Raw genomic sequence first — 27,687 nt, 5'->3', positions numbered from 1 at the left:
TGTGAAATGTCATTGGCCACATCTATAGTCATTCGCCCTTGTGAAGAAACGCCTCATCATTCACAACACAGTCTTTGACCTGAAGCAATATGTTTTAATTATAGACATTTCTGAAGATGAAAAAAAAAAAAAAGAAAAAAAAAGACTTGACAGTCAGTCTATACACAACAGTGTTCAAATGTCAGACATCCATAACTTTGAGCTTTGAATGTACTGATGTGTGCCCTAGATCCTTACAGTGTTAGTACATTTAGGAAATTAAGGTGATTTTTAGTTTGACACATCAAAGTTTCTTAATAAGGAAAATCTCATCTGCATATTCATAGGTGCATTTTTTTTTAAGTTTTTAAATACTTAAAGTTCCCCTGTGGTGAAAATCAAGCTTTTAATGTTGTTTATGTGTCTATGTGGTGTTTTTAATACGCTTTAAGACAAACCATGTGTAAGTTCATAAGTCGACAGCATTGCTGAGTATTTTCTGCTTAAAACTGCAGTGAACCAAAGACAGTCTCAAAAACACGGTTTGAAATCGCTGGTGTTTCTGACGTCACAAACGACCTTGTAACCAATCAGATCAACGTGTGATCGTCAACCAGTGGATCTCTGAGCTGAGTGAGTGAGTGGAGGCGGGGCTCATTTGCATGTTCATAGAACCACGCATACTAAATGAGGCAAAGTTGGAGAGTTACATTCAAGATATTTTAAGGCTTAGATAAAAAAAATTCAAGGAAAACATTTTTTAAATATGTCATCTTGGTGATCAAAGATGAATTTTAAGGGATACAAATATTGACTACAGGGGGACTTTCAAATTAGAATGAAATAGAAGTTGCGAGTCTTTTCTTCCCTGTTGTGACGTATATCAGAGTGAAACGTCAAGAAGAAATTTAGGGCCGTGTCCGTGATTAGCTTGATTATGTCCGTGGAGAGTTGATTGATGGTTGGATGGTGGTGGTTTACTATTGGTGGATCTCATGTGAGTGACAGGTTGCCCCGCCCTCGTCACCAGAGAAGAGAAGGGGGAGGGGAAGTTATTCTGATTCAAGATTACCAAGAACATGGATTTAAAACACAATTAATAATTTATAATTAACACTGCAGTTTCCTATTACAAAGCAAGAATTTTACATTTTGATTTCATAGTGACTTTAATTGACTTCAAGCACAATTAAAATGTGATCACTTTTTACAGTAATGATTATCCTGTACTATTTACATCTCTGCTGCATGTGTACATAAAAATGGAGCAGAGGGAACTCGCTCCATCACTGCCCGAATACTTGAGTACTCTGTGTGATTTATCTGTCGAGCACTGGAGCAGTCAGAATGACCCAAATGCACATTCCCAGAATGCACTGTGTCTCAGTGCTGTCTCCACTTGTGTTGCGATGGCTGCTCCTGTCGAACGAAGGCATAATCAGGCCTGTTCCTCGACAGCCCAGCTCAGGGTGGAGTTTGAATGGAGACACGGAAATTCCTGCAAATCCCCTGCTGGCGCACTTGTCTCCACATTAACCAGCTCAGCCCAGCGTATTTCCCGCCAGCCCTTTAGATTGACTCATATTCCAGCGGATATGTCAGATTAACCTTTTTGAGAGCTTTCGGGATGACCAAAAATCCAACAGCAGAATCTGTGGCCAAAAGCAGCGAGCAGCCAATGTGTGTGATATCTCTGCGTGAGGTGTTTGTTCATCTGGAATGAATTATATTGGTTCCGTTTAACAGCTTTACCAGCAGTTTTTAAATGTAAAACACATTTTATGCTAGATTTTGCAATACACATTGTTTTATTCAGCTACTTTTCTTGCAGGTGTTAGAGATTGTTAGCATTCAAGCTCTGTTTAATGGCAGTAAAAAGCATGACAGGGTTATTTCTTCCCTGCAAAATTGATTGTCAAAGCTTGTCAAGCAACAAGGTGCAAATAATGTTTGAATATGGATTCTGTTGTTTACAGCAAGTCCTCTGACGAAGACTGCAAACTGAATGAAACAACCTAAATGAGATCAGACAGATGAAGCTAATCTCTTTTCAAGCATTTTAACTTGATACACATCTGCGTTGATTAATAAAACAATATAATGATATAATTTACACATGTAAACTATCAGTCAAAGGTTTTTACACACCTACATATTCTTTAGTGTTAGAATAATATATATATATATATATATATATATTAATAATAGTCATCAACACAATGAAAATAATGTATGGGAATTATGTGGTGATCAAAAATGTCTGGGAAATACAGTACAATTGTCCTGATACCATAATGAAGAAAAGCTTGTGTTGTTTTTTAGGTTTTTTTGTTTAAGTAAAATAACTGTAACGGTTATGTTCTGTAATGTTGTCTTTTATTTTGACATTCTGTTCCATTTCCTTTAGTTCCAGTTTCCAAGGTCTGTTTAGTTTCGGTTTCCGAAATCACTCATTATTTCCGATTTAGGCTGCGCTCACACTGCAGGGGCTTAATGCTCAATTCCGATTTTTTGAAAAAGATCGATTTTTTTGCAAGGCCTTTCACATTTCCAATTAAATGCAACCTTTTGTGATCTCCTGTGTGAACGTGAAATGACCCAGAAGTGACCCGCATGCGCAGAAGAGTACTCAACGGTCAATTCCCGCCTACTTCAACGCAGAATTATGACGTTTGTCGCATATCAATGACGTGCGGGTCGGATACATGTGACCTGGCCGTTCAGATTGAAGTCGCATTTCAAAAGATCGGATACATATCGGATTTGGACCACATACCCAAGTGGCCTGGGTCGCATTTGAAAAGATCGGATCTGTGATCTCGTTCAGACTGTCATGAAAAGATCAGATACAGGTCGCATTGGGGCAAAAATTTCCGGAATTGGGTCATTTCAGCCTGCAGTGTGAACGTAGCCTAAGTTTCCACAGGTACACATTACTTTAACCCGTGTCTCGATTAGTTTACTTTGTTTGTTCCCTGTAGTGCTGGGCAGCTTGACCAAAAATCTCTGTCACAGTATTGTATACGATTCTGGTTGTTTCACAGTATATCACAGTATTTCTTCTTTTTATGACTGGATCTTTATATAGATTTATAGTGCCTTAGTTTACTGTCCTCCTGACACATAGAATATAATATAAAACATTGTAGTACGCAAATTTACTTTAAAAAATTTGGAAATCAAAACAATTTAATGTAATCAAATGAAAATTTAATCATTCCTTTTATTTTTTGGCAAGTTTACTGTTTAAATCAAAACATGTATGAAAACTTATGATATTCCTTAAAAATTATGTTTTAATACATTGTTTTATTACTTTAATAAGTACATTATGCTGTGCAATAGTAATACATGTTTTTCATAATTTATTCAAGTTAGATTGAACTTTTATTTTGGCTTGTTGTAATGAAGACCCTGGAGTTTCTGCGTGTTTTAATAAACTGTATTTATTAGTATTATTATTTTTACTTGAAGTACAATCTACTGTGCAATAGTAATATATTTCTGTTATAATTTCCTCAAGTTAAACTGAACTTTAATTTTGACGGGTTGTCGTGAAGACCTTTGCGTTTCTGTGTTATTAGGGATGCTGAAAAACGTAGTTTATTTAATTTGTATATTTTTTCTATTGTTTGTAATTAGCTTCTTTGTTCCTATTTTTAATATCAAAAATAAAATTGCCTGCCTTGCTTTATTACAGAAGACTGTGTGTAATGATTGTAGTCAGCTTAAAGAGCATTTGTTTTATAATAACATGAAGTTTTGTTTTATAATATCTTGACTCTACCGGCGCGACTGTCCTCACTCAAACGTTTGAAAGCATTGTGTTTAACGCGGAAGCGATCAGCTCTCGTGTTCAGCCTCCTCGTGTGAAGACCAACTCGGGTACAGACCTGCAACTCGACCTGCGCGACTCCACCGAGCAAGGACACCTTTATGGCACTTAATTATCTTCTTCTCCCCTTTCCTTTCCTACTTTTATCTTATTTCCCTTACTCAACGTGTGCTTTCTATACATTCCTGTTGTCTCTCGACAACGCTCTCTCATCACGCATAGAAGGCAGCACAATACTACTAATCTGCGTCCAATTCTCTCATCCACACACACACTTCTCACTTTCTATGGGTCTATGGAATTGTCAGTCAGCAGTCAATAAAGCTGATTTCATTCCAGCCTTTGCATCTCAATCTACTCTTAATATATTGGGCTTGACTGAGACCTGGATCCATCCAGAAGACTCAGCAACCCCTGCTGCTCTCTCTAACAACTCTTCCTCTCACACCCCTCGCCAGTCTAGGAGGGGTGGGGGTACGGGTCTTCTCATTTCTAACAATTAGAAATACTCAACTCTCTCTTCTTTATGCACTTACAACCCATTTGAATATCATGCTATTACACTTACAACTCCCATTAAGATCCATATTGTAGTCATATATCGCCCCCCAGGTCAACTGGAAAGCTTTGTAGAGGAGCTGGATGTGCTGCTGTCCTCTTTCCCTGAGGATGGCGTCCCACTTATAGTCTTTGGCGATTTCAACATTCATCTAGAGAAGCCGTATGCAACAGACTTCATCTCTCTCCTAGCCTCATTTGATCTCAAACGGCTCATCACCACAGGTACTCACAAATCAGGCAACCGACTGGACCTGGTTTACACACGCAACTGCATCACAGACAACATTTTGGTGAAACCTCTCCACATTTCAGATCATTTCCTCATTAGATTTTGAATCTACAACTCACTACCCATGCTCCACCAACCCCCCTACCAGTTACTTTCAGACGAAACCTGCGCTCACTTTCTCTCTCCCATCTTTCCTCTGCTGTGTCATCTTCTCTTCCCTAACCCTCACAATTCTCATCTCTGGATATGAATACTGCAACGGATACCTTATGCTCCATTTTAACTTCTTCTTTAGACAATATCTGCCCTCTCTCCTCCAAGCCAGCACGCGCTACTCCCTCTAACCCCTGGTTATCTGAGGTTCTTCGTGAACATCGGACCAAACTCAGGGCAACGGAGAGGAAATGGCGCAAATCAAAAGACACATGTATCAGTCTCTGCTCTCTTCCTTTACTGTTGATGTTCATGCCGCGAAATCTTCATATTTCCACAACACGATCAACAGCGCCTCTAACACAGACCAACCTCTCCCACAGCCAAAAACCTTCTCTCGTCCTTCTCTCCACTAACCGATGAAGAAGTATCTAAACCTTTCCTCTCCAGTCATCCTACCACATGCGCTCTAGATCCCATCCCCTCACACCTTCTACAAGCAATCTCTCCCACACTTCTACCAGCTCTCACACACATCATCAACTCATCCCTCCTTACTGGCATTTTCCCTACAACATTCAAGCAGGCTCGGGTAACTACACTGCTTAAAAAAAAAAGTCTCTCAGAAAAAAAGACCTGTCTCTCTTCTACCATTCATTGCGAAAACACTTGAATGAGTTGCTTTCAACCAAGTATCATCTTTCCTGTCTCTGAACAACCAGCTGGATGTCAACCAATCTGGCTTCAAGAAAGGGCATTCAACCAAGACCGCATTACTGTCGGTCACAGAATCGCAAAACCTGCTTCCAAATCTTCAGTTCTCATTCTCCTGGATCTGTCTGCTGCCTTCGACACTGTGAATCATCAGATCCTTCTGTCCTCCCTCTCATCTCTGGGCATCACTGGAACCTCCCTCCACTGGTTTGAATCCTATCTCACAGGTAGGCCCTTCAGGGTCGCATGCAGAGGTGAGCACTTATGCTCCAAAAGCACATCAACTGACCACCGGGGTTCCTCAGGGTTCAGTTCTTGGACCGCTCCTCTTCTCCATTTACACCACATCACTGGGACCCATCATACAGGCACATGGTTTATCTTACTATTGCTATGCTGATGACACACAACTCTACCTCTCATTTCAACCAGATGATCCCCATGTATCTCAAGCTGTCTGGCTGACATCTCGGCATGGATGAAGAACATCACCTGCAGCTCAACCTGGCAAAGACTGAGCTTCTCATCCTCCCTGCCAATCCTACAATCTCTACAACAAGACTTCGCCATCCAGCTAGATTCATTGTCAATCACCCCATCAAGGTCGGTCAGAAATCTTGGAGTAATATTTGATGACCAGCTGACCTTCACAGACCAAATTACAAAGACAGCTCGATCATGCAGATTTGCACTGCAAAACATCAGGAAGATCAGACCTTTCCTAACTGAGCATGCTACACAACTTCTCGTCCTGGCCTGGTTATCTCTAGGCTTGATTATTGCAATGCTGGACTCCCATCATGTGCAACTAAACCTCTACAAATGATCCAGAATGCTGCAGCCCGTCTTGTCTTTAAGAAGCCCAAATGGGCCCACGTCACTCCTCTGTTCATCTCTCTGCACTGTCTACCACTCGCGGCTCGCATCAAGTTCAAGTCATTGACGCTTGCTTACAGATCTACCACAGGCTCAGCTCCCTCCTACTTTCACTTGCTCCTACAAGTCTACATCCCTACCAGAAGCCTACGATCAGTCAATGAGCGACGGCTAGTAGTACCATCACAGAGAGCCACAAAATCACTCTCCAGAACATTCTCATTCACAGTTCCTTGCTGGTGGAATGATCTCCCCACCCTCGTCCGTAATGCAGAATCCCTGACAACATTCAAAAGACAAGTGAAAACTCATCTCTTCCGTGAGCACTTAACCTAATAAAAAACAACAACAAAAAAATACTTTCCTTATCCTTTAATACTCCCTTGTCTGGCTGATGCTACTCTGAGCAATGCCTGAACTTTGTATTTTGAGCACTTCTTGCGCTGTTTTTGCCTCTTCCAATGACTTGCTTGCTTTAGTCCTCATTTGTAAGTCGCTTTGGGTTGACTTAAATGAGAAGAAAAACTAAATAAATGTCAAGGTTCACATTTAATTCAGTAGGAATAATTTTTTCTCCTAGACCTATTAAACTATCTACCGCAGACAAATAAGAAAAGTAACACAAAACTACAATCAAATCTATGCACATATCGAAATCGAAATTTGATTGAAAATCGAGAATCAATTTTTAATCGAATTGTGACCTAAATAATCAATTTGAATCGAATCGTGAGGTACCAAAAGATTCCCACCCATAATGGCTAATCGCCCACCCCTATACATGGGATTCATTTTTCTTGAATGAATAGTGAAATCTGTCATTGACCCATTTGTCTCTGCCAAACTTATGTCAAGCATAAGCAGCAGAAGAAGAAGGTCATGACCATAAGTCCAGTCAAGTGTGTCTAAACTTTTGTCTGGTGGTGTATGGGTTTCTACCCAGTCAAAGGTTTTAAATATGCAGCCGTAATTATCTTCCTCAGCATTAAAAATGACATAATGGATCACCCCTGTGCTTTGGTGTACTCAAATCTGTTGTTAGCTCGTTGGCCATAACGTTAATTACATTTACATCAACTCATAATAACATCCCCCGCCCCCAATCTGCGTCTGTTTTCACGGCAGTGTCTCGTCTCTCAAGCCTTTCCATTTCACGTTGAACAATGTTCCTTTAATGACTATAATTTGTTTCATTGTGTTTTAACTCTTGACATAAGTAATTTTGCTCATTATACAGTAACGGTTGTAAGGTTAGTTCTTTTAAATAGCATGCCACCATAAATGCACCATCTCATCAAAGCTCTGCCAACATAAACACTGAATAAATAAGAGACTGGGAATATTCCACTGCTGAATTAGCACTGTTGAACTGTCAGTATTTCCTCCTCTGGCATCGGTAAGCAAACCGAATCACCAACATGCTTCAGCCTCAGCGTTTCGTATTTCTCTCTCTCAGCATGTTAATGTTGTCATGGTAGGTCGGCTGCAAATGCCAAGGCACATCTTGCTATTTATAAAGCTCTAGTTTTACAGTTAACATCTGGGTCATGTTGTTTGTTTTTGTTTTTTTCACATAGCAGTTAATTCAACGTGTACCCGTCGAAATCCAGTTCGTGTTTTTGACAAGCCACTTTGCGCTATGCAAATTTAAACAGATAGACTCTAATAACAGCTTCTGAATTAACGCTGATTCTTGCCGGCGGTGAAAACAAGGCTCATGTGTCAGAATAATAATAGTGCCAGTCCAATCAGAGCCTCCATACTGTGATGGAAATACACACAGAGCAAACAAACAATTTCATATACAATGGGCTCAAAAGTCAGCCGTCGATATAAGTATAGACTTCATTGAATAGATTTGTAGGTTTGTAAAAAAAAAAAAAAGGCGTTGTCGTTGTTAATTATCCAGATGAACCAACTGAAATGATGGACGGCATTGCATGCTTAAAGGAACAGTTCACCCGAAACTGAAAATCCTGTCATCATTTACTCACCCTCAAGTTGTTCCAAACCTGAATGAGTTTCTTTCTTCTGCTGAACACAAAGGAAGATATTTTGAAGAATGTTTGTAACCAAACAGTTGATGGACCCCACTGACTTCCATAGTAATTTGTTTCCTACTATGGAAGTCAATGGGGCCAGAGATCTGCTTGGTTGCAAACATTTTTTTTTTTCAAAATGTCTTCCTTTGTGTTCAGCAGAAGAAAGAAACTCCCCTGGAGCAATTTTGTGCCATTTTGTTCATTTACACACAATACCAACATTATAACAATACAAAGCGGGTTGAAGACCAAGCATTACATTTCAGTTTCTTTAGCGAACAGTTGAACTAAGAAATTGTATAAAATTGTTTTGCATTTTCTCTATGGAAATTTCTGTTACATTCTTGACAAATTTATATAATGAGGACACCCTTAATTAGAAGTGTTTATGCTGTGAGGTGTCGCAGCTCTGTTTGTGTGTGAAGCCTTCAGTGTGTATTTTGGTCTTGTTTTTATGTCTATAGTTCTTCAATATTCTTTTAAGCTTGCTTAATTGCAAGTGAGAAATACTATGCTCTACTGTTTAATGAATGTTCACTTTCTGCCTGTTTGTGTTTGAACACTGATCTTTTTTAGTGTATCCTAGAAGGTGTTGAACATCATAGTCCGACACTAGATGTTTACATCCTTGCACTATAAAGAGTTGCTTCATTAGTTAAGTGCGTGGCTGTAGATGTGGGTCTAAATAGGAGTAAAATAGATAACTGTAACTAAGTACTGTAACTTTATTTCCACAACATGCTTGCAAGTAAGACTATTTTATTGGTCGAAGGAGCTGTTTAACCTTCAACTAAATATTATATGACCTAGTTTTATTTCATGAGGTTTTTTTTTTGGCTAGCCTGTTACCAAAAAATGGAGCATTTCTAAATGCAGTTTAAAACCCTGAGTTTAATATTTTTAGCAAAACGTATTGAATAAACATAGAAATGAAATAACTTTGAAACCGTGGTTGAATGGTTGAACTTAGGAAATGCATTCAATTATACAATTTGAAAAAATAAAAATAAATAGGAAACGGAATTAGATTATTTACTTGTATTCCTGTAATGCTGTTGGGGGTCACAATTTTTAAAAAATGTTCTGTTTTGGAAATACGCACAAAAGCATTCTTTCACACTGTTAAATATTATGTTTTTGATTTTACTTTTTTTTTTTTATTCAATAGATTTTTTTTTTTGGTCCCACTTTATTTTTTTTTCTTTAAATAAACATAAAATAAGTACTTGTTAGGTTCAGTGCACTTATTGTGTTGATGTATTGTAAAACACTTGATCTGCTACTGAGGAGGATACGGGTAAGGCGGTGGTATGGGTAGGTTTAAGGGTGGGTTAAGGTGTAATTACAGTGTAATTATACATGTAATTACATACATTCATTACAGCTGTAATTACATGCAGATATTTTAAAATATATGTACAATGTAAAAACATATGCAAACATGTTTGCATTCTATCAAATTATTAATTGTTAGTATAGAGTAGTTAAATACACTTGATATGAAGCGGGTCCTTTTTTAAAGTCACCCTGTAGTCAATAATTGTATCCCTTAAAACTCATCTTCGATCACCAAAATTACATATTTAAACGTTTTTTCCTTGAAAAAAAATTCGTCATGCCTTAAAATAGCCTTAATGTAACTCGACACCCTTGCCTCGTTTAGTATACGCGGTTCTATGAATATGCAAATGAGCCCCGCCTCCACTCACTCGCTCAGCTCAGAGATCCACTGGTTGACGATCACACGTTGATCTGATTGGTTACAAGGTCGTTTGTGACGTCAGAAACACCAGCGATTTCAAACCGTGTTTTTGAGACTGTCTTTGGTTCACTGCAGTTTTAAGCAGAAAATACTCAGCAATGCTGTCGACTTATGAATTTGCACATGGTTTGTCTTAAAGCATATTAAAAACACCACATAGACATAAACAACATTAAAAGCTTGATTTTCACCACAGGGGGACTTTAACCTTTAAAAATATGTCCCTATTGTTTTACGAGTGTGGTGGGAGAAGCCAAAATCACCACTTTAAACACATCTTATGTACTAGCTGCTTTTTATTCCATGATGTTAGATAACAGTTTATCTAACTGTTCTATCTTTCAAATAGAAATAGTTCTCTAAAGACCATGAATATTTATGCCAAGAATTATGTTGGAAGGGCAGGGCGAACTAAAAAATCCCACTCTATTTAATACCTCTAAACAGTCTCATTCGTCCGAAACCCTGTCAGTGCTCAGGGCAGATTTGCTGTCAGTGCGGCAGGAGTATTGCCGTTCTGAACGCTTGACTGTATTTGCATAGTGAAGGATTATGGCGGGCCGACAGAATAACCCCTGTGGTTTCTGAAAGGGTCCCTGGAGAAATGTTGAGCGATTAGCTACTTTAAATATCCTGCTGAGGGACTGTCTTTTGATATTAGGTCCTCTGTGGATCATTAAGATGATGAGCTCACAGGGTCAGCTTTATTTAACGAACGTTAGCCCTTCCAATCCTGTGTTTGAAATAAAGACCAACATTCGTCAGGAAAACAGTTATTTTTGTAGTGCAAGTAAAACGGGAGGAAGCAGAGAGAATGTGTTTGTGGAAGTTGTGAGAAGCCTGCGGTGCTGGAAAGGTCTGTGTGTGGAGTTTATTCCAGATCTCTGTGTGTGTGTGTATTCTTCTGTTCGGATGATAGAGCGCCTACACTTCACAGGAAGTAGATTCCCTCTCAGACTGCAGCGATGGAGGCTTATGGCAGTGGCGATAAGACACAATAAGAAGCGAGTACACCTCTTCACACCTGCTTAAAGTGCAGGATCAGCAGAAACCACGCATGTGAGCTGTGAAAAAGGAGAGAAAATTAAAGGAAGCTCCTCTGCCACAGTCAAAAATGTGGAAATTCGTTGTAATTATTAGTTGCAAAGGCAGATGTGTTGACAGCTCAAAATTCAGCAGCTTTTTAAAGAGAGGTGTGCTATTACTTTTTTTTCCAAAGGAATATCATAGAGACTTCGGGATAGGCTCTGGCATTGTTAAAGTTATCCATAGTGCATTCACTGGTTCTAGTAGTGGTAATATTGCATTTGAATTGCAATTAACAAACAGAATCCTTAAAGTATCACCTTAACATTTTTAAATGTTAAGGTCCTTGCACACTGAGTCCGAAATATTCTTTTTCGGGGTTTTTTCTTCGTTTTCATCATCCTAAAAATTCGTCGCGCACAGAAACCTTACACACTGAGTCCGATGCGTATTAATCCGTCGCAGAAAAAAATTGCAAAACAATACAAAATGGAGTCTTCGAACAGTGAGGATGATTTTGTTGTCCTCTCTCTTCTTAAAAAGTGAAAAAGAGAGGGAATATTGGGTCCATCCAATCCTGAGATTGCGAGTTCCTCCTCCTTATCAAGGAGCTGCGGGATTATCCCGAGAGATTCAAAGTTTACTTCAGGATGTCAGTGGCTCAGTTTGATGCTTTGCTAGCGATCCTGGAGCCACATATTAAAAATAAGTCCACCAATTTCCTTGAATAATTCTGGATTTTGGGGTTCGCTTGTACGATGGCTCTGAATTGTCAAAACACCTCTCAAAATGTTTGCTACAAAAGCGAAAAATGCCGAAAATTTTACCCCAACCAAATTTTTTATGACGGACAAAAGTTTCGGAGGCAGTGTGTAAACGTGATTGACAAAACATGCGGTCGTATAGTTTTTTTTTAACGTGTGAAAATTTCAGACACCTTAACTCTTAAAGATGTTTAGACAGTTTTGCTTCGATCAACACATCCAGCATTCATTCTTCTTCTGCCGGAGTTTATCATTTCCAGCATGTTTACCATGAAGCACGCAGCTATTGCATGCATTCAATTACATGACAGACCGAGCATGTATTAATGGGTTGAGGAGGTAAATGCGCATGAATGCATGATCCTGGAAATCTACATGCTGTGGCATGTTTGTTAAATCAAAATGTTAAATCAAAACCATTCAATTTTCCCCGTTTCACAGACAATAAGACAATCAGCCTTTGTAGTATTAAAGAATTTCAGCTCTTATACGTCAAGTTGTGATATGTTGAGCATTTTACCATATTCAGAACTTCCATCATTCAGAAAAGCCGAAGGACTCTCCCAAAGACCCGGTATTTACAGTCAACATGTTTTATGCAGTGACGTTTAAAGGGTTCTGTCTTCCTGTCAGGATTCTCGGATCTGTGTGCATTTTATGCAACACACCAGCCCTGGTTTCAGACTTTCTAAAAAGGGGAGGCCACTGATAAATGGATGGGCTTAATGGAGTGTGTGTGAGGGGAGGAACACAAGATATGAAACTGGGTTTATTAAAATAGTTCAATACTTGTTTAACTGCAGTACAAACTTGCACACAACATTTTTAGTACCATGGTATTTTCTAAAGTACCTCAGAGTTACAGTACATGTAAATTAAGGATGCACCGATATTAAAATTTTGGCTGATACCGATAACCGATAATTCTTTGCACTTGAAAGCCGATAACCGATATATTGGCCGATAAATCGTGATGGTCCTCACTGCAGAACACGTTAGGGTTTAGAAATCCAGGGGGAGGAGTTGGATCCCACCTTACATATACATAAACCTACCCATCTCCGCCCCCTGATCCCTAACCCACCCATAATCCTACCCATCTCCGCCCCCTGATCCCTAACCCACCCCTAATCCTACCCATCTCCGCCCCCTGATCCCTAACCCACCCCTAATCCTACCCATCTCCGCCCTCTGATCCCTAACCCACCCCTAAACCTACCTATCTCCGCCCCCTGAACCCTAACCCCACCCCTAAACCTACCCATCTCCACCCCCTGATCCATAACCCCACCCCTAAACCTACCCATCTCCACCCCCTGATCCCTAACCCCACCCCTAATCCTACCCATCTCCGCCCCCTGATCCCTAACCCACCCCTAATCCTACCCATCTCCGCCCCCTGAACCCTAACCACACCCCTAATCCTACCCATCTCCACCCCCTGATCCCTAACCCCACCCCTAACCCTACCCATCTCCACCCCCTGATCCATAACCCCAACCCTAATCCTACCCATCTCCGCCCCCTGATCCCTAACCACACCCCTAATCCTACCCATCTCCGCCCCCTGAACCCTAACTCCACCCCTAATCCTACCCATCTCCGCCCCCTGATCCCTAACCCCAACCCTAATCCTACCCATCTCCAACCCCTGATCCCTAACCACACCCCTAATCCTACCCATCTCCACCCCCTGATCCCTAACCCCACCCCTAACCCTACCCATCTCCGCCCCCGGATCCCTAACCCACCCCTAACCCTACCCATCTCCGCCCACTGATCCCTAACCCCAACCCTAATCCTACCCATCTCCACCCCCTGATCCCTAACCCTAACCCTAATCCTACCCATCTCCACCCCCTGATCCATAACCCCACCCCTAATCCTACCCATCTCCACCCCCTGATCCCTAACCCCACCCCTAACCCTACCCATCTCCACCCCTTAGATCTGGATCCAACTCCGCCCCCTGGATCTCGTGTACTGCAATGAGGTGCTACTGGAATACATCTAAATCTTTATATGATTTTTGAGAAACTGATTATAAAAACAAAAGTGTCACCATTAAAAGCCATGTCCCAAGCACATAATTCTGATGTTCTCATTATAACTGTATGAAGCCGATATGAAAGACTTCCGAATATGTTGCACTGAACTGTATTTTCCTTTTTTGACGTGATTTCAATCATATTTCAAGCAATTCAAAACCATCATGATGAACAGTGCGCATCTGAAGTGTCTCAGCTGAAGGAAATTATACATTATTTATCGACTTTAATATATTGTCCAAATTTTCTTATCGGGCTGATAACGATAACATTAAAAACTGTCGATACCGATATGGTGGGCGATATATTGTGCATCCCTAATGTAAATGCTATGGTGCATGACTATGGAAAGCATTAAGTACATGCAGTAAGTTGAATTACCATGTTATTAATGTCTGAAACCATTGTGTGTGCATGGAAGTAAAGTCAGCCTGTGCTCAACCCTAGACCTCCTTCTTTCTCACCAATCTTAAAGTGCATTTCTGTTGCATTCACTGCCTCTGTGTCAAAGGGAAAAGAACAGGATAGTCCGGTCCACTATGCTGCTTTTTTCCTCTGGCACAGAGCTGCATTAGAGGCTGTTTCCCCAGTCACTGTGCTTCTGGATGAAGACTGGCTTTTTACATCGCATTTACATCATTTATATCGCAGTCTCTTTGATGAAATATAGACGAGCGTTATGCATTAAGCTTTTGCACACAGGTTTTGAGATATTTGAAGATCAGGTTTTTTAAAACTGTGTTATAATTCTTATTTGTTTCTCTTTTTTTTCCTGAATTTATTCAAATTTGCTTTACATGCTAAACTGTCATTATTCATGATTAATATGCTTTTCTGTAGTGCTCAAAGCAATGTTAATCCAACATTTTACAAACTCTATAATTACTTACGAAATGTAAAAGTAGTCCTGAGGGGTTTCACTTTCAGCTCATTTGAGGCCAACAATATATGTAGTATGTATGCATGTAAAAATGTTTAATTTAATGAAAAAGTAAAATAATATAATATAAAATAATATAGGATGGATGGATGGATGGATGGATGGATGGATGGATGGATGCATGGATGGATGGATGGATGGATGGATGCATGGATGGATGCATGGATGGATGCATGGATGGATGCATGGATGGATGGATGGATGCATGGATGGATGCATGGATGGATGGATGGATGGATGGATGGATGGATGGATGCATGGATGGATGGATGCATGGATGCATGGATGGATGGAAGCATGGATGGGTGGATGGATGCATGGATGGAAGGATGGATGGAAAGACGGATGGATGGATGGATGGATGGATGCATGGATTGATGGGTGCATGGATGGATGGATGCCTCCAAGTATTTCATATAGATATATAATATTATAATCTTCATGCTAGACTTCCCTCACTTGACCTTTTACCAGAAATAAAAGCAATCAGAGAATTTTGAACATGTGACTTTTCAATCAAGGGTTTCTACTGTAAATGAGCTGTCCAGCTGTTGCGCTTCTGGTACCCGATAAGACGAGCAAACCGCAGCTGTGTGTCTTCAGAGCTGATCATGCCGTCACGTTCTTATCTCACCCAGCAGCATCTGAACATCAGGACTCAACCTAAAGGCAGTGTGTGATGCCTGTCTAGCTTCACATTAAGAGAATGAGTGATGTGACATGACAAAACTAGATCGCTGTCTTCATCCAACATCAGTCGTGTGGCGTGTGGACACGCTGTAATAGTATATTTATTTGTTATTTCGCATTATAGACGTGATAGATGATGGGTTGTTGAGTATATATTGTAGGCTGCAATAACTGTCTCTGAAATCCTCTTGTAGACTCTGCAGTCTGTGTCTGCATGTTGGCTTTATCACCGAGAGCAAGGCCAACCACATGAGACGATCAATATTTTCTGTTTTTCTGTATTTCTATATTTTTCCCATGGTGAAAATACAGCAGGTGTTTTGAAGGAATACATCACCTTTAAATTGAAATCCTGTCATCAAGTTCTCACCCTCATGTCATTTTCAAATCTGTGGAACAGAAAAGTAGATGCTATCAGAAAGTTCAAGCTGATGACATGATTGACATTGACATGAGCTCCAAAAATGGCACAAAAATAATGCATACAACTCATGAGCTATATTTCAAATCAGAAGTACAAATGCTATTTGAGAACTGTGGGGAAAGGAAGATTATCTGTAAGTAATAACTCTCACACAAAGATACCCTAGGCATCAGAAGGGTTGTACACAAATCATGGATCACTGTTATTGTAGTTTTATGGTGCGGATTTGTCATTTTTTGAGTTTGACATTTGCCTTTTACTTTCACTGCATGTAAATGAACAGCAGGATTATGATCCACTGAAGACAGAATAATAACAAACAGATTACAGATTTTTTTTTGTATTACTATTTGTATAGAGCTGAGAGCAGAGGACTGCATTTGAGCACTAGGGGTCTTTAAAAAAAATGTGAAAAAATTACAAAATTACAGTTTGATGGTTGGAAATTATTACGAACCCTAATATATATTATATTATATTTTATTACACATATAACATAATATATACATATATATATATATATGTTTAGAGGTGAAACGGTTCACAAAATTCACGGTTCGGTTCGATACAGTTCGGCACGTTTTCGATACAGCAAAAAGAAAGAAATTTCCTTGATTTAATTTTTTTAATTATATTTTTATTAAAACTAACATCATAAAGTATGATATTTTTTTACTTTGAGCAATGATGGAGCTATACTTGACTTTTCTTAGGAGCATATAAAACAAAACAGCTCCTTGGACGAAATGAAATGTAATATTGTAGTAGTTATAAACAAAGGTTTATTTTAGTTCAGATTAACATTTGAGGGCAGCAACTGTGTTCATAATGTCAAAATAAAACCGATGTGATGTTACTTGAAAGCATTATAGCCGACTATTCCTGCCACACTTCCATGGTTACAGTTAGTAGTGTTACTACAGTAAACCCATGGTGAATGTGCTGATCTGTGGACACTGGATAGTTCATTCATGGCACAATGTTTCTTCCTGGTTTCCACGTCAGCGCTGTTTGGTCCGTTAATAACGGAGACGTGAATGTTTCTCACTAGATCTCGCAGCGATGTTATTACTTCAGTGGCGAATGCTTTCTTGACTGGATTTGGCTGTGTAGTGACAGTGCTGATGATGAAGATCGGCTCGCGCTGCATTGGTCCAAACTGATAAACAGTCCGTCAAACACACAATAACGAGCAGCTCAGTTTCGTTCCGCTTACATTACATTTGCCATTTGATGTTGGGCAATGTTGTGATCACGCCAGCGTCTCTTACATCACGAGCGCGCCTACATTTGAAATAACGAAATGTTGGTCGGCAGGACAAATGGTCCAACGAACCGTTCGGTTTAAAAGCCTCGTACCGAACGGTTCAATACGAATACGTGTATCGTCACACCCCTAATATTTAGCTTATATTTTTAAAAAGTGGCCTGTCACAAGAGGATCATCATATTTGGAGTTATGTGGCATAAAGTTGTGAAAAACTGTGCTCTGTGTGACTGAAGAACAGCCATTGTATGCCACTGTAATATAATGGTCCACATTCTTGGAGAAACTCAACTTTGTAAAAGCATATTGAGTAGAATTACAGACTTTAACCTGTGCTCTGAATCACTTACTCGTAATTCAGTTAATGCAGCACAGATGTGGAATTGCTAGCATTAGCAATATGTTCACATAAGAGGTACGCTATATTTGATGACTAACACCACTGATTCCCATTCGACGGACATCTTTTTCCTCCCGTGCGAGTGAGATTCCAGAGATTCCCGACTGTTAACCTCATCCTCTAACAGGACTTTGGTGTCACCGCGATGTTCCCTGCTGTGTGAATGACAGTGGTTGTGGAAGTGTGAATCGGGGCACAGTTGCCAGGATAAAGACGTTCAAAGTCATGGCATCATGTCACTGCTCTTGTGCAAGTGACACTGCTCAACTTGACGGTCGCTGTCACTCACGTCTCCTCGAATCACCAGCTCTCGCTGGAAACCCATGACTTCTGATCGCTCTGCTGCTTTGCCGGTGTAAACACACCATGTAAAACACACTGGGATGTTGTGTCTGTTAGTCCCTCCACATTTATTTCACATATTCAGGCGTTTTATTATACCGTCCTCATTGTCCGGTGGTGTTATCACACAACACAGGGTCAGGGTCGCCTGTTATCTTCTGCACCTTCATGTGTTGAGTTGATCGTTTTTGAGCCTCAGGACATGTCCATTTGAACCAGGAACAAGGTTATGTTCCCTAAACCTGTGCACACTTCAGGTGGGTTATTATGGGCTGCGAGTGTTGTCTTGTTGTGGGTCTTTCTGCACCATTTTCCCTACTTTCCAGTAGGGCCGGAAAACACGGATGAAATCGTGGAAACCAGCCATACAAATGGAATTTAATCAAAAGTAGGGCTGTACACAGATCACCATATGGACTAGTGTCTGTGAATATTAAAAGAGCAAAGAAATCAAATAAACCTATGAAGTCTGCAAGTCTTCATGTACTTCTCAAAGTAATATTAAGACTTTATTTTTTAAGAAATCATCATATCATTTTTCTTATATGTTTTAACATTAACCCTCTGGGGACGGCAAACGCACCGGTGCGTTTTAGCAGATTTTTTTCACATAGCAGAAAAATAGACTTAAACTACTCCATCATTTCTGGTCATACAGAGTTAAGACATATTAAAAAATAAACTGTTAAATGTCTACTTTTTTATGTGCCCACCTACAATCGAAATAAAATAGTGTGCTTTTGTAAAATAAAGAAAATAAACAGGGTGTGCGTTCTGCCTCTCCGTGTCCGTGAACTTTTTTTCTGGAGCACGTCTCTAAACTTAAACAAAACTCAGCTAATACTATTCACCCAGACATGAGCAATATATGTTTATGATCATTTAAGTTTGTACTTTTAAATTATCTAATTTAAAACTAAAATAAATGTTCTCTGTTTATGTAATCTATATAAAAAGAGAGAGGTGTCAGCCGTTCTCATTATCGTTCTCGCATCTCATTATTCCGCTAATGTGACACGCCCACGGAGAGCGCGCGCTATTCAAACGCTAATGATCTGAAGCAACACATTGAGACGTGTAAACGCCCACATAAACTCTGTAAACACACTTTATTTAGTCAGATTAATGTACTGTCGTCTTGCGCGGCTGTGAGGAATAATCCTGGGATATTTACCTACCTCAGAACAAATGCTGGTTTATTTTCACTTCGAGGAGCGAGCTGAACTGTAAGTGTTTTTATTTGTTTTTATTTTTTTATTTTTTTGTGGCTTTATTTCAGAAACTTTAATTTTTTGTTTTTTCAATAACCATGCATAAACAATATTCTCTCAAAAATACAAACATACATGTTGCTCACATATTATGGTAGCCCTGTTTGTGCTAAATAGAGTGTAATTCCACCTGTGCCATTAATATGTCTATAAGCAACTGAAAAAAGCACAAATGTCAGGGCATGTCAAAACATCTCAAGGACCCCAAAAACACCTTGGTCCCCGGAGGGTGAAACCTCTGCAGTGCAGCACTTGTTTAATTTCATTTGATTATATTTATTTTGATTACAATTATGTTGTTAATTCGTTATGGCTTCATTTGATTACCACTGTTAATAATACATTTGTTTTAAATTAAAAAAATTCTGAAGTTAAAACGGACAACACAGAATTTTTGAAAAAAAGGCCCTATTATTGTAAAAAAAAAAAAAAACAGTTTTTAGAATTAAATTGATTAGACTTGCTTTTTGATTATTACAATTTAACTATACCATTAAAATGGAATCCAGGAAAATCAAAACGGAAAACAGAATTTTGGGGAAATGACAGCGAATTGGAATCAATCAATCAATCAATCAATAAATACATTTCATAGGTCCCAAAAAAAGTCAAACTTTTTTATAAATTGTTTAAGTTTCATGATTAATGATTAATTGATTAGACTTGATTTTTGATTACAAATATATTTATTTTAACTTTTAAAATGTTCCATTAAACAATTAAAATGAAGGGAAAAAAATGGAATCCAGAAAATGTAAATGATAAAAAACAGATTTGGGGAAAATATTGAAATTAATTCAAATTCAAATGGTTCCCAACGTGATTTTAAATGTGATATTATGCTATATTTGCCCAACGTGATTTTAAATGTGATATTATGCTATATTTGTCTGTAGTTTTAGGATAATATTTGATGACGTCTTTATAGCTCTGCATATTCCGCTTTTGTTTCAGAAGGTGTTAAGATGGTGGCCATGTATTATGCAGCGTTATGTGCACTGGCTGCTGACAATGAGTCCCAATGCACACTCCTATAACAGTCATAATTCACACTTCAGGGACAGAGATTCACAAGTCTCCAAAGTGAGGTGTGCCATAAAGTTTAATGCAGAAGAATACTAATGAAATCTCCAACAGAAACTCCATGAATATAACCAATGCATATAATCCGTTATTCTCCAATAACCTGTGTTACAGTACATCATACCATAAGTTGTCTTCTCACTGAAGTAAAGTGACTTGAAATACAATAAAATACAAATCATGTTAACCTGCATTTTAAAGAAATGTAATTTTTGGCTAGCTCACTAGTTGTCCTAGAGGTCTATAATACCTGGGGGGTATTCCATCAAGCAGGTTATGTGACATCTCTGGTTAAGTTTATGAATAAACAAGCGGATAACCTCAACTCCAGGGTTAGTTTACTTCCGAGTAATTCAACACGTGTGTCTTTATGATGAGGCTCCAGTGGGCATGACATATTTTGCACAACAGATATTATATAGTTATATTTCAACTCCCAAAATAGTTTTAGCAAGTTATTAAATACAGCAATGTTAATGTGTTTGGTCTTGGCAGACTAGTATGAAGCTGCTACTGCTAACAGATACACAGACACGCTGCTGTGAGCATGTAAGATATGAATAGACATACAGCAGATCTAGGCAGGTGGAGCTGGGGAGGTGGAGGGGTTCAGAGGAACTCTGAAAGCTTCTGCAGGAGAAGTTTACAGCAAACACTGAACCAGACTATTTAAATGTTGAGCGAGCAATCTCATTGGCTGCAGGATCAGCAGAGGCCAATCAGCTTGTGCCATGCGGTAATGATGTGATTGCTTGTAGACTGCATGTAAAGGATCGATCATGACTGAACTAGATATTTACTATTTTAATGTAAAACAAACTTATTTTATTTTATCCTCATCTCACACATTGTTGAACTGATTAAAACTGATTAAAGATAAGATTTAAAATGGTTGCACAGCGGCACAGTTGGTGGCGATATGCACTGAGAATATAAATCACAATTAAACAAAAGAAGAAGAAAGAAGTATGGCACATTGACTGAACATATTCCGAGCCGCGTATTTGGAACCGATAATCACAAGAAAGAAAAGTGTGGGTTAATCAACCAAGAGTTTGGGGTTTATGTGACCTTAAGATAAATCTGCTTTCTGGAAACAACAGTTAAATCTGTTAGCATTGTCATTCATCTCTGACTCAGGTACCATGTGACCCGACCGGTGTGAAACTCCCAATAGCTACACAAACAATTAGATCTCTTACAAAATACAGAAGCATAACCATGATGCCATTCCTGTGTATTCAATATCCAATATGTGCGTCCTTGAATGTACTCGGTGCTCCCACAAAAGTGATGTGGAGTGTGAAGAAATAAGAGAGGATGGTCTCAATGAAATCCGAGTTGTCTCGGGAGACACTTTTGAAACGCGTGTTCATATCAGGTGGAAACGGTAATGCGTCTCGGCAGACCACTTGTGTTCGGATCACCAATAACGCATGTAAATACCAGGTGGAACAGGGCCTCCGGTGTCGGGAGCTGATTTCACCACATCGAGCACCAAAAGGTTGTTTTGTTTTAGACATGTGTGAACTTTAATATGGAGAGAAGGGTTTTGTAGTCGATCAGGAGTGAATGATCATAGCAGCTTAATATATAGATAGATAGATAGATAGATAGATAGATAGATAGATAGATAGATAGATAGATAGATAGATAGATAGATAGATAGATAGATAGATAGATAGATAGATAGATAGATAGATACATTGAACACAGACTTCATATTTACACGCTTTCTTTTCCACATACACTTCCGTTTTATACAGTATTTATGACGTCTATTTTTATGACTGGATTCTGTGATTCTGTCCGCATTTTCCACATCACAGAAATCATAGGTCCCTTGTATCATCACCAGTCGTCATAGATAAACAAGGCACAGTGTGTCTTGACTCTTCATATCTACTGTAAGTGTTCAAAAATGGTTCATTGATGTTGGGTTGAGGTATTCCTTTAAACAAGCTTGCTGGAGGGAAAAATATCAATCCTGTTTAGTTCTCAAATCAATTGTTGAAAATCACTTCTCACTCGAGTAGTAACTGAATTGGACAAGTCATGACTTTGAGAAAAACAATATGTTTAAAGTATGGCAAGATTACGCAGGCTATTTCCTCTCTACTCTCTGGAGATCGGCTGTACCGTCCACAGGCAGCTGCAAGTGTGTGTGTGTGCGTGTGTGTGTGTGGATGATGAGGTGGAGGATGAAGAACTTCCTGCCAGGCTTTGTGCAAATCAGCCCAAGTTTGGATAGGAGCTGTGGAGTGATAAGTGCACCTCCAGGATGATTCATATTGCCTCTGTCTGGTGGATACTGCTCCACTAGATACATTATAAATCATTTACAGAGTCATTTTGGAAGGCAATATCCGCTACTAAACTCCAGCTTTTCTCCTTGTTATTATTCCAAGCCCTCCGAGGAATGGAGGTCTGAGGGTCTTAAGCTTTAAAAATTGAAAATTGATCAATAGCTGAGCAGAGAAGAGTTTCTCTCCACTGGGGACCACCCTCCTCATCATTAGCATTTACAGTGTTAGCACAGGCGCCTGCGAGGCACTTACAAACACTAGCTTTCCAGGGATGGGGACGAGGACCTATGCCTGAAAAAGCTTTTAATACATTTCTGTCAAATTTGGAAAGAGAGGTTGCTATTTTGGCTTGATGGAAAACCTGCATACAGTATGTTTTATTTACTGATTGAGTGGCTCTCAACTAGTTTGGCTTCAGGACCTAGATTTTATACTGGATGACCACACATGGGACCAAAATAGCTTACTGTACAAAAGAAACAAGACTGCCCTCAAAATCCAACATTGAAATACTATGAACAGCATAAGCTTAACAATAATAAGGTCATTCTAGTAATTAAAATAACACAGTGGTGAGCGTTGACTTCTTTATCTGGGTATGCTGGGTGGCACGTCAATGTCAAAAAATGCAGATGCATTGGATGGGTTTATAACTCACATGATACATAGCAACACGGCTAAAAGTCTTCCTAATATGTTTGACCTTTCATTGAAATTAGCCTGTTTACCTGTTGAGACATGCCTTTACAAGCACCGTAAAAGTTGTCGAGTTGTGTTTGCGTTGAGTAAGAAGAGACACGTGAAAGGGGCGTTTGCAAAATTTTCTGTATTTTTGTAATTCTGCTAGGTGTCGCAAATCAGAGATGAAAAATAAGAAACATCATGAGAGGTGTTTTTTTTTATTAACAATTAAAAATAAGTATAATGTAATCAATATTAGTAGCCTATTATGAATCAAATATAAGTAAAATACAATTATAATAAATACAATTAGTATAAAAAGTATAATGAATAAAAATATAAGCATTCTTTACAAAAATAAGTTGAAATAATGCAAATTAATGACTTAAACAAACGCATAGACTATCAATTAACAGCCTTGGGAAATTACGGTAGGTCTGTCTTTAACAGTTTACGTTTTTGTAAAAAAAAAAAAAACCTTTAGAGAAAATTAAATTCTATTAGAATAGTTTATGACTTTTTTTCTCATTTGATATAGTCTACTTAGTTTTGTATAAAATGTATCACTAGAAATGAAATCAAAAGGTGTTAAAAAAAATCTATAATTTCTACACAATGCAGTCGCAACTTTCAGACGCCATATTTATTTGTTAGCTTAACTGTCACTGAAATTAACGCACAGGATTGTGCAATATCAAAGGCAGCGAAGGATACATACTGCAACTCTGTTGCTTTTAAATGTGCTATAGAAATACATTTTGACTTGACATCAATAATGGCTTCAAAAGTCGATCACCTTGTTGCATTCCTATACCTCTGAATCGTTCTTGCAGTGGAAGCGTTTTACAGACGCAGCCTCTGTCCGTGTGTTAGCATCTGTCTAATTTGGCTACAGGCTAATGTTAACCAAGTGACTGATGAACTAAAATCCCCTTGAGTTTGATTGGGCACACAGAGTTTGACATGACATGAAGTATTTGCTACTTTGCCTTCATAACTATGGGGGATTATACAGTTGCACTTTATTATTAGCATTTAGCAGTGTTTTTGCCCCACCGTTCACAATCACATCTGAACATAGCTAGTTGTGATCCACCAGTTGAGAACCAGTGACCGTCAACCCTGTTTCTGAAGAGTTGTGAGACATGTTTAACTCAACCTGCAGCAGAGCTTTTATTTGCATGTAGCAGGCTTTTGGATGCATTGGGGACATTGACATATTTATGTGTGCTGTTCTATGCGCATACAGAAAAACCAAGAGAAAAAAAGATGGTCCCATTTAACGTTTTCCTGTCTTGTTTTTCTCCCGCAGGAGAGAGGACCTGACGAGAATACTGGACAGTGAATGAGGATTCGCCCGGAGGGGAACAGTGCTCGTCTATGCATTTTTTCTTCAATGACAGGAGTAATCGGGCTGTGTTTGAGGGTCTGAAGGCAGGAGACACGTGCTGGAGGAGTTTCTCAGCGTACGTCGGCATCTAGCAGCAGCGGCCTTTTTAAGGGACCATGTGGTTAGCGGTGCGCAAAAACCGGCTCCTTTTGCACCAGCAGGACTGCTGCGGTGGCAGGGCTCGCAACGTTTCTCTATGGATATGGGTTTTTTGTTGGTGTATGACGCTCGTCTGGGGACAAGGCTACTACCCCACCGTGAACACGCAGTACGGGAAATTACGGGGCGCGCGGGTTCCGTTGCCCAGCGAGATCCTGGGACCGGTGGACCAGTACCTGGGAGTGCCGTACGCCGCCCCGCCGGTGGGGGAGAAACGCTTTCTACCCCCTGAGCCGCCCTCGTCTTGGTCAGGGATCAAGAACGCCACTCATTTCGCGCCGGTGTGCCCGCAAAACATTCACAACGCCGTTCCGGAGATCATGATGCCAATCTGGTTCACCTTTAACTTGGATATAGTTGCCACTTACATACAAGATCAAAACGAGGATTGTTTGTATCTAAACATCTATGTTCCAACGGAGGATGGTGAGTGTGTCGGGTATAACGAAGAAAAAAATCTCGCTATTTCATTCTGTCACTTCCTGTGTTGTGTTTGAAGCATGAGTTGTCGTCTGGCGCATGCTGTGTCTGTGTACACCATTTCCGTACCTCATCTTGACTTGATCTGCCATGAAGTCTTTCCATCAACTCTTCCCTTCCATGCCACTGTTATGGGTTCCTCTTTTGTGTTGTTCAAGAGAGCAAACCAAAAAGAAAGAAAGAAAGCCAGTAGAAAGCAGTAATCTTTTTTAATGTAAGAGCTCAGATTCTAATCTGACATGAAGTTTGGATGTAATGATCTTGGTGCACCTCCCTCTCCTCACTGTCTTGACTGTTCTGGGGGATTAGCGATCTGAGATTAGCTTGCTTGATGCCAGAATAAGGCTTTTGTAGAGTTGCTAAAATGTTCTGGAACACAAGAGGCCTGTGGCATCAGTCCTAACCATGTAAGACCCTTTACTGTCCCACTTTCTTCTGTTAATGTTCAAAGCCTTTCTTGAGGAACTTAAGATCTTTAAACACATTTTTTGATCAAGTTGTCACCCCAGCACAAAGAGCATTTCTTACAAACTCATACAGATTTGAAAGCAAAATCACTAGCTCTGTTCCAAAACCTAGCGAGCTGTGTTCTAAGGATGCCTATTTTAGAGTGAGTGAGGCCTGTGGCATCAGTCCTAACCATGTAAGACCCTTTACTGTCCCACTTTCTTCTGTTAATGTTCAAAGCCTTTCTTGAGGAACTTAAGATCTTTAAACACATTTTTTGATCAAGTTGTCACCCCAGCACAAAGAGCATTTCTTACAAACTCATACAGATTTGAAAGCAAAAGCACTAGCTCTGTTCCAAAATCTAGCGAGCTGTGTTCTAAGGATGCCTATTTTAGAGTGAGTTTGACTGATATGAATGCGGAAAGTTCATTATGAGGGCATGGAAAGACCGTGTCAGTTTGAAATCAAGTGGGCATGCACTGAAAAACACCACTGTGCCCATTTTAAATTAGCATTGGTCAATTGATGCCTATGTCACAGTACAGTTTTTCTCAATTGGTGCTAACCATAGTAGGATTACTAAGTATTGTTTATTTATCCACCGCTGCAAGATGACAGATTTGTTAACTATTATTATTATAAGTACAAATCGCTGAAACCCTATTGTAATTTTAAGGATTTGTATTAATCTTCCACCACAAACCTGATCGTGCAGAACAAACCAGAAGGCTTGGAGACTTTAAACTTGGCCAGATGGTAGGTCTCAATTTGGGAAGAGACTGACACGATATCACCCAAATCGGCCAATAGGGAACAAAAACGCAAAAGTGCTCATAACTCCTAGACCGTTTGTTGTAGCCACAAGTGTGTTTATATAAATACATATCTCCAATGAAAAATGTTCCGCCATCTTGAATTTTTTCTGAAACCTACTTTTGCAAACTAGTCCTAGGATTTTCGGCAGATCGGAACCAAACCAGTGCAGAAATATTCATGCATATATCACATGCAAGAAATGATTCTAAACAAGGAAACTTTTATGGAGATCGGACCATAGGTAGCGCTATAACTGTTAAAAAAAGCTTTAAAAAGCATGTATGGCCTTAGTAAATTGCTTGTATTTGCTGTAAATTTTCTTTTCCATCTCTGATCTCTAATGGTTACAGGCTTGTGAAATAAAACATAATAACATTTACACATGTGCTTAAAGGCCTTAAAGCGCTTGAACCCCAATAACTGCTGCTCACAGCTATATGGATTGCAATACCTCCCAAAAAGTGGGGTGGATGACATTTGTAAAAATGGTTGTTACACTCCCTGATCCTTACTGTAATGCAGCATCACAAGGGGCTTATTTTGAAAGAGTTAGTGTAACATTAGCATGCTGCTAAGCTAATGACAAAATACTAACATAAATAAGGGATAGATAACTGGCAAGAACTGATAAGGCAAGAACTGATAAGAATGTAAATGTGTACCTTGAAATGCAATGTAAGTCGCTTTGGATAAAAGCATCTGCCAAATGCATAAATGTAATGTAATGTAAATGTAAATGTGCACAAGTATTGGGGGAAATAATACATATTTCACTTAAATTTATTTCATGAGCTGTCTAGGAGTGCACTATGTTTTGGAACAGAGCTACTGTCTAATTGAAAGCTACAACTTAAAAAACAACTCAAGTCATAAAACCAAAATAGTCTTAAATGTGGTAGAGCACACTTACAGCAGTTCTCTGCATCTGTTCGGTCTCATTCTCAAAGCACATTTGGTGCATCGTACAACAGATCCGTGCATTTCTCATGCAGCGGTGCA

At 39.3% G+C, this 27,687-nt stretch overlaps 1 protein-coding gene across 3 annotated transcripts in view; it reads left to right on the top strand.

Annotated features, from left to right (window-relative positions):
- Positions 1-27,687, top strand: part of nlgn3a (neuroligin 3a) — a 238,617-nt gene that overhangs the window by 34,445 nt on the left and 176,485 nt on the right. For all 3 annotated transcript variants that reach the window (XM_056265197.1, XM_056265196.1, XM_056265195.1), the window contains exon 2: positions 24,706-25,368. In XM_056265197.1, coding sequence (XP_056121172.1) covers positions 24,900-25,368 — 469 coding nt within the window. In that variant the 5' untranslated portion in view covers positions 24,706-24,899. The remainder of the gene's footprint in view (positions 1-24,705; positions 25,369-27,687) is intronic.

The sequence above is a fragment of the Rhinichthys klamathensis genome, unplaced genomic scaffold, assembly GCF_029890125.1.
Source record: "Rhinichthys klamathensis goyatoka isolate OS25496 unplaced genomic scaffold, OSU_Roscu_1.1 h1tg000230l_1, whole genome shotgun sequence".
NCBI lineage: Eukaryota > Metazoa > Chordata > Actinopteri > Cypriniformes > Leuciscidae > Rhinichthys > Rhinichthys klamathensis.
Note: the sequence above shows the minus strand (reverse complement) of the source record. Positions and strands in the feature narration are given on the sequence as shown.